General features: G+C 36.3%; 1 protein-coding gene and 1 pseudogene across 1 annotated transcript; one reads left to right on the top strand and one right to left on the bottom strand.

The window, feature by feature from the left end:
• Positions 1-375: 375 nt before the first annotated feature.
• LOC130946556 (probable glucuronoxylan glucuronosyltransferase IRX7) lies at positions 376-2,667 on the top strand. The gene is made up of 3 exons (XM_057875331.1): positions 376-1,070; positions 1,166-1,419; positions 1,548-2,667. Exons 1-3 carry the CDS (start codon positions 453-455, stop codon positions 2,026-2,028), a joined length of 1,353 nt encoding a protein of 450 aa, XP_057731314.1. The 5' UTR covers positions 376-452; the 3' UTR covers positions 2,029-2,667.
• Positions 2,668-5,521: 2,854 nt separating this feature from the next.
• On the bottom strand, positions 5,522-6,788 carry LOC130946367 (probable xyloglucan endotransglucosylase/hydrolase protein 32; annotated as a pseudogene).
• Between the last annotated feature and the right edge of the window lie 1,842 nt (positions 6,789-8,630).

The raw sequence follows: 8,630 nt of genomic DNA, 5'->3' as shown, positions 1-8,630 counted from the left end.
GCTGATCAGGAACCAAACCATGCATGTTGGCATATCATATCATATCTTATCACATGATTATATTTAAATTAATTTAATTTGTAGAAAAGAAATAAAGAACGCTACATACATAACGCCCAAGTCATCACAGCTCTCTCAAAAAACAAACATCATCCTCTAAAATCCATTCTCTTTCCTCTTTCCTATTTTGTTTTTTTATTAGTTAAATAATGCCTCTTCAATAATTAGTGAAGTCTCGGAATTCAGATATCGAAAACACGTACTAATAAATAATAAATGCTTCCAACTGTTTTATTTTTGGTGCTAAGTGCTAGCAATAATAAAATTGTTTGTACCTCTTCTACTCTTATCTTATTTCTTGGTTCTCTTCAATAATGGTGGAACAACAGCACAAAAGCCAGAGACCCCCAAAGAGTAGTAGTAGTAGTAGTAGTAGGGGCTTGTATGTGAAGATGAACCTCTTTCATCACAAACATGGCTACAACTACAACAAGCTCAATCAGCATTATCAACAGCAACAACAAGATAGAAACTGCTTCTGCACATACTACAAATGGCTTCTATGGCTCTCTCTCTCCCTCTACTTCTTCACCTCTTTTCTCATCACCAATAACAACAACACCACCGCCCAAAAAACAGAACCAACCGAGAACTTAGTTAAATCCCATGTTGTACCTCGTACACTGTTAGAATCCAGCAACATTGCAAGCAAACTGAAGAATATGAAGGTGTTCATCTACGAGCTCCCATCAAAGTACAACACAGATTGGTTAACCAACGAGAGGTGCAGCACTCACTTGTTTGCGTCCGAAGTCGCCATTCACAGAGCACTCTTGACCAGCGACCTTCGAACCTTTGACCCCAACCAAGCTGACTTCTTCTTCGTCCCAGTCTACGTCTCCTGCAACTTCAGCACCGTCAATGGCTTCCCTTCAATCTCACACGCCCGCAACCTCATTTCCTCCGCGGTGCAACTCATCTCCACACACCACCCTTTCTGGAACCGCACCTCCGGATCCGACCACGTCTTCGTCGCTTCCCATGATTTTGGCGCTTGTTTCCACAACCTCGTAACTACCTAATAACTCCACACATTTTTTTGCGTGCATTTTCTTTCTTCCTTAGTTCCAATGACTTGACTCTCTTGTTTCTTTTCTTAATGAAGGAAGATGTGGCGATGCAGCATGGAATACCGGAAACAATGAAGAACTCAATAGTGTTGCAGACGTTCGGCGTTGAGTACCAGCACCCGTGCCAACAAGTTGAGAATGTAGTCATACCGCCATACGTGTCGCCGGAAAGTGTACGGAAGACTCTTGCTAAGAATTCTCCGGCGAACGGACGCAGAGACATTTTTGCGTTCTTCCGTGGGAAAATGGAGGTTCATCCTAAGAACATAAGCGGAAGGTTTTACAGCAAGTAAGTAATTATTAATTAATCAATAATGACCCCACACTCTCATCATTGATCAATAATTAAGCCGCATTTCGATTTTAACTCAAAAACTTTTGCTGAATTGACGTTTTTTCTATTTTTGTTTCTTTTAGGAGAGTGAGGACGGTGATATGGCGTAAATTCAGCGGTGACCGGAGATTTTACCTCAAGAGGCATAGGTTTGCCGGTTACCAGTCAGAGATAGCGAGGTCTGTTTTCTGTTTGTGTCCACTTGGGTGGGCCCCATGGAGTCCCAGACTGGTTGAGTCTGTTTTATTGGGATGCGTGCCGGTAATTATCTCAGACGGTATTCGGTTACCGTTTTCGTCTGCCGTGAGGTGGCCGGATATTTCCGTTAGGGTGGCGGAGAGGGACGTCGGGAAGCTTGGGAGGATCCTTGAGCGCGTGGCAGCGACGAACCTCACGGCGATTCAGAGGAACCTGTGGGACCCGAGAACGAGGCGGGCCCTGATGTTCAATGAGGAGGTGCAGGAAGGGGATGCCACGTGGCACACTCTGGTTAGTCTGAGTGAGAAGCTTGGTAGGTCTTACGGTAGGTCTACGGTTTCCGGCGAATTGGAGAGTGACACGTAAGGCTTTCGGGTTAAAGTTCTTCCCAGCTTGGAATTGCTGGCTGCTGGCTGCATATGATGATGGATGACAGCTATTCGATTTTGAATTCGGTCTCTGGCTATGTGTCAGTGGGGACCACACCACACAGAGGGTAGATGGATGGATATTAACTATGGAGTAGGCGAGTAGCGACTTTTGGTCCAGCTCGTTAATGCTAACGTGGAGGGTTTATTATTCTTTATGACATGGCAAAGCAACCATTGCTATATAATTATTATTTTCCGATGTAAATAAACCATACTAATTATTAAATGAATTCATATATAAATATTTTTTGGTGTTGGGACTGAGAAGTGATGAATTGTCAGAAGTTGAAATGTGTACGTCTGTTGTTATTTGGATTGAGGCAGTGAATAAGTGTGGTCACGGGTAAGGTGAGGAATGGACGTGAAATTTAATTGAGGGAGAAAGAATCCAACGGTGGCATTGGAGTGTAGTTTTATGAGTGAATGAATGCTTAATGTCAGCATTCAAAAATAGGTAGGTAGCTAAAGCTTAAAAGCTAGCTGGCCACTCTGTAATGGAATGTAATTTTCATTGTCTTTTTCTCTCTGTTTGTTCTTGTACCAAAATGCTTTTTTGTACCAACTCCCAATAACTTATTTTCCTTGCATGAGCGCCTCTATTAACGTGTTATGTTAGTAACATTGGCTATCAAAGCTTCAGTAAGTTGTGCAGTCTCGGTTTCTATCCTAATCCGTGAATCATAAGTGTCTTTGTTTTCTTGTTTAAAATTTCCAAAACATGGTTTACTCATTAGTGGAAGAACTCAAGTGAAATTTCAAAGTACGTTACTCTAAATAATTTCTGAGAATTACAAAAGGATATTTAAGAATAATAATTTCTGTAGTAAAATATAGGAAAGTAAAATCAGGTGGACCAACCCAATTTGGTTAATCAGGTGAGTACTATGAATCTATGATATCTTCATTCAAAGATAATGCCTGCAAATTACTAAATAATTTAACATATTCAACTAAATTGTTTCATAAAATTGAAGACCAAATGATGACTGACCCTTATCAATAATTCAATATCACATAGCTGATCAATTTTCTTAAATTTTTTATAATATATAAAAAAATGGATCCACAAATAAAGATAAGAGAAACACATGGCATGGCCCTTTCAATGAGACAATGAGTCTAACTGATAACTTTTTCAATGGGCTTGGCCCTTGTCCAGAAGCAATTACCCTATAGTTTTGGGCTTCATATTTTCTTTATCTCTATAATCTTTAGCATCCAAATCCAATATCGTGACCCAAAAAGAAATATAAATCCAAATCCAGTACAATTTTATTTGAAGGTCTAGAATCATTGGTTACTTGACCAAAAAAAAAAAAAAGAATCATTGGTTATGATAAATACAAGAGTAAATGTCCTTTTTGATTCTTAACCATTTACTCGAGGGACATTGTGCCTCCTAACGATTATAAAAATACAAATCGGTTCTCATTCACTTTTGTATTTGTTCAATCCAATCCCTGAAACCAGTTGACAGTAGGTCAACGCTAATGTGTCAGGTAATTGTGTTTACTTAGTTTTGTCTCTTTTGTAATAGGGACAAATCGCCTCCCGAGTCCCTCAACCATCTCCCTCATTTGTTTCACCCGCTCCCTCTTTGTCACCGCCTCCTCCCTCTCCCTCCGAAATTCTCTTTCTCTCCTCTTCTCCCTCTTTTCCACTGCCTCTCTCAACTCCAAAACCCTAACCCCAATACTCCTAATCCGCCTCACCTCCTCTCTGAAATCATCACTAATGCAATCATCATTAAAATCACAATATTCATTTCTCCTCATCCTCATCACAATCATTATCATCATCAATAATATTATCATCAGAATCCAAAAATTCAAAAACCAAAAACATAATCACATTAAAGAAGTACCCTAGTCGTTTGAAGAAAAAAACCATTTATTTTTTGAAAAAATTACCAAAAAAATAAAGATTAAAAAAAAGAATAAAATTTGAGTGTTAAAATAAATAAAACTCGTGATGTTATTATGGCGATGGTGGTAGTAGTGAGTGATGAAGAGAAATGAGAAAGTAAAAAAAATGCAGAGAGATAGGAAAGGGAGGAGGGGAAGGAGAGAGAGTTTAGGAAAATATAAAATTTTCATTAATCATCATGCATAAATGATGGTAATGATATTGTTAATGACAATGATGATTGTGAGTGCAGTGGTGGTGGCAAAAAAGGAGGATCGAAGGGAGAGGGAGGAGTGTGAGTGCGGTAGCGGTGGAGAAGAGGGAGGAGAGGAAGAAGAAAGAGTTTCGGAGGAGGGAGATGGTTGAAGAGTACAGGGGGCGATTTGTCCTTATTATGAAATAGATGTTACCTGACACGTTAGCGTTAACCTGTTGTTAACCGGTCAATGTCCATTGGATAAATGATTAAGGACCGGAAAAAACTTTAACTCTAAATACAATGATAAAGTCCAAAGAAAGACCATCTTTTTTTCAGTTTAGGATTTTTACCCAGATCAACATTAACATAGGGAGAGGAAAAAACATTAACATAAAAATAAAAATAAATTAACCAACTTGGGTTGGTCGAGTGGTCAACTCACTCGTCCGCTTAAGCAAGTGTCGGGCGTTCAAATCCCACTTTGTGCATACAACAACCTATTGGCCAGTGACATACTCTTAATGGAATCCTGCCTTACAATAACTCATTCACGAGACCCACGCCCTTAAATGGAGAAAGAAAACACTGCCTTTGTATTTGTATTCCCCGTGAGGCCGTGACAAAGTCAAAGGATCAAAATGGAAAGTGTGTGAAGCCAATGAAGTTGCATGAATCCAAATCATTCTTTTTAAACAAGGCATGGGGAAATGCAGCAAGCCAGCAACTATGGTAGTATCCTAATTTCATTCATGTGACATTTGACAACGCCACAATTAAACGACAAAGTAAGGTTTCTGGTCATTCACGAGATCAAACAGAAATCCATGGTACTAAACCGTGTAAGATGCCATTTAGGGGGAAGATCGATATTAGTTCCCGTGAAATATCAAATACACTTCAACTTGGCCTAGGAGCCAATGAGGCATGTATAAAATTTGCTCATGCCATATAGTTTAATGTGTCTATCACATGACATATAGAAAACCCCTAAACTAATACTCGCATGGTAATGAGAATCAAAATAATGATCTGAGAAAATTCTATGTGATAGAAACACCACCATTTTCTGTTATATATTGAATATATAGTTATTTTGGGGGGTCCAATTATTCAGCAACATAGTCCATCTCAAGGTTCTTTCACACGGCTTACTTTCAACTTTCAAGGGAACATGGTCCGTTTTTCTCTTATACATGACACACCATGAATTCGAATTTTTGTTTATATATATATCTGTCATTGATTTAATTACTTTTAACAAAAATAAATACTAAAATTATATAGAAAGAAAATATTATTAGAAAAACATACAAATTGATGTATATATATATTTTGGTACATGCATCCAAATTGAATTATTTAATTCAATAAGTAATAGTGGAAATTAAACACACAATTGGCAGAAACAACAAATACATCACAATCTTGAATGTTGGGGGTGGCTTGGACGCTCAACTGCCCTTGCAATTACACTTTAATTAAGCAGGTGGGGTCATCTCAATTACCATCCCCTTGAAGAGTATAAATAATTAATTAGCATTCTGGAGTAAGGGTATGGTCTCTATTGGGATCACGGCAATAGTCATAGACCAAGTAATTGTTTTGGACCCATTGCATTGCATTATACTGTTGAGGACTTAGTGAATTGTAGCCAGGTGGTGAAGGTGAGGGTGGCTGGCATGAGGAGGAGGATTGAGTGGTGCAACCTTGGAGCTTGAAATCTTTGTATCTTCCAATGAATGGTTGGTATTTGTAATCAGCTTTGTATTTACCATTCTCTGTGGCCCATGATGATGCATCCCATATGGATCCGTACACGTACATTGCTCTTTCGGGGAATGTTTATCTGGGATGGTACCAAGGAACTCAATGTCCACTTCATCATGGTCTCCTGGGTAGTCTTGGTTGTTTGAAAGCTATAGCAATTCCCAAATTAATTAATAATAATGAATATATTCTTAATAAAAAATGTTATTCGTACACTAAAATCAGTCGCTAAAATCAATGTGTATTTATATTCCAACATGTATTTTAAACTGGTAGTTGATTTTAGTGTACAGGAAGTATAGTCGATTCTTAATTAAAGAGTTATACACTAATGATTCTCACATAGAGACATGTAATCACTCCTGCAGTGTAACCAGATTGAAGCTTAATGGCAGCACCAAAGTATCCGGATCGATACGGCCGGATTGACTTGAATCCACTTCCTGTTTCAAACAAAAAAAATTCAAAATGTCTAAGAAGCATAATAATGCTGTAGAGTTGTTACATGGTTACATGAACGTGTCATTTTCTTTTGAAGCACATTATTTAATAATGTACCAGAGTAAGAGTCAAGCCAAATAGTTAGTGAGCCAGATTGGTCTAGTCTTTGGTGCTGAGGTCCCCAAAGGTTTCTATAAGCTTGATCAAAGGCAACAGAACTAACTTGGGAACTAGGGTAGTAGCCAGGTGAAGGTGGAGACTCATCAGCAATGATTCCACAAAGCATGAGTGAGAGTATAAGAGAGAATAGAAGAGGAGGCATTTGAAGGAGAGAAGAGGAAAGCAATGATGGCATTGTTGGAACAGAGTCACTCTGCTTAAAATGCAGGGTTGATGAACTACCAAAAGTTGGAGTATGTGTATCTATTTATAGGGATTATGGAGGGCCCCACACTTCCTATGGACTGGTAAAGTTGGTTACTAATTTCTGATACTAAATATTATTTTGTAAAAATATGTGAAGTTGGTGAAAATTTACTAGCAATTATTTTTATATAAAATTAATAGTTAAAAATTATTAGATGATAATTTAATTAAATTTATCAAATTATTTAATAATTTTTAAATATCAATTTCATATTAAAAAGAATCGGCCATCAATTAGCTCTTTTTATAAAAATTTTGATATCTCAAAAAAATATATATTTAGTGTCTCATAAAAAAATTATTATACTATTATAAATAAATTTGATTATTAATATATTTAAATTTGATTATTCAACTATAATAAATATTATTTCATAGTTGATTATTTAATTAAAAAATGTGTGAATCAATATCATAAATATACACAAATATATCATAATTAATTTGTTAACTGATTTTCTACGTGCACATGCCATTTGAATGAGTTTACTAAGAAATAATATTCATACTATTTTTCGTATTCACTTTTTTTTGTACATCTTCATTTTATCTTCTCTTTCCTCTTGTTTGTTTGGTGTCTTTTCTCTTTTCTCTTTATAGATCATTTTTTAATATCGAAAGTAAAAAAGAAAAAAGAAAAAGAAAAAGAAAATATGCACACACTTAATACACATAACAGCTTTTTCTTGCCATTTTACCCAGAGTAATGAGGGTTGAATAATTGATTAGTCAACACTCAATGAGCAACTTCGACAGGAACTCACAACCAACCACAACCTACAAAGTAATTAAAGAAATTAGCATGTTTTGACAACATAGTTTTTTTTTTTTTTTTTATATCTAGAAAATATATCTCAACTTGAAGCTTCTTTGCTTAATTTCATGCAATCATGCACCCTTGTTGCTAACAAACAGTTGTATATAATTATTATGTGCTTTCATCACTCTGTTTGCAACATCAACAACTTTGTACGTTTTGTCTCTAACAATCATTCAATAAAAATTATGTCTAATTAACTGCCCTCACAATAATAAAATGCAAAATCTCGACAACTAAGATATATATGGATAAAGTAGTGGTTAATTTTGTTAATACTAAATGAAACTTGTTCCGTAGTAGTTTGCTAAATGTGGAGGTTAGTTATATGAATTCATAATTGCCAAATTTTGCATGGTTCCTCGTCTCTGATTGGATAACGGATAGGATTGGAAGTTGGATGAATACAAATACAAAGACCCCTGCTTTTTCGTAAAGAAACAAAAGAAGAACAATTCAACTACGCAAGTTGTTCTCATCATCATGTGCCAATGTGGATTCATCTTCCATATGTTTCGCAATTTTGCTTCCATCTTTTATGCTACAAATTCATTGTCAATCCTTTTCCATGCACAACCGTCTTTAATGCTTCATTTTCGACAATTATTTCACAATATTAACTAACAATAGTTGGAATGAACAAGTCATTGTTAAAACATATATAATAGGCATTAATTTGATACAGTAATAACTCTTGAAGAATGAATGTACTAATAGTGTAGTGTCATAATTATTATACTATATGCTTACATGAAAATTGAAATACATTAATTTGTTCAACTAAATCTGATTTAATTAGTCGGCAATCATAAGTTATGAAACTAGATTCTTGTAATGTGGGAACCCCGTTAAGGACTATGCATGGCACAAGAATTGGACGAACGTGTTTGTTGGGTTATTGTTGGGGGGTGCCTATGCCCAACAAGAAATGGTATGAGATTTAGTGCGGTATCATTCTCTGGAAAAGTTAATGTACCATCAA

The sequence above is a fragment of the Arachis stenosperma genome, chromosome 8, assembly GCF_014773155.1.
Source record: "Arachis stenosperma cultivar V10309 chromosome 8, arast.V10309.gnm1.PFL2, whole genome shotgun sequence".
In the NCBI taxonomy this organism is placed as follows: Eukaryota; Viridiplantae; Streptophyta; class Magnoliopsida; order Fabales; family Fabaceae; genus Arachis; species Arachis stenosperma.
This window is presented reverse-complemented; position numbering and strand designations above follow the sequence as displayed.

What these genes read in the sequence shown, in the direction of transcription:
- LOC130946556 (XM_057875331.1), top strand. Translation starts at nt 453, where the DNA reads ATGAACCTCTTTCATCACAAACATGGCTACAACTACAACAAGCTCAAT. An exon ending in GCGCTTGTTTCCACAACCTC is followed by an intron (nt 1,071 to 1,165) that starts GTAACTACCTAA and finishes TTCTTAATGAAG; the next exon opens with GAAGATGTGGCGATGCAGCA. An exon ending in AGCGGAAGGTTTTACAGCAA is followed by an intron (nt 1,420 to 1,547) that starts GTAAGTAATTAT and finishes TGTTTCTTTTAG; the next exon opens with GAGAGTGAGGACGGTGATAT.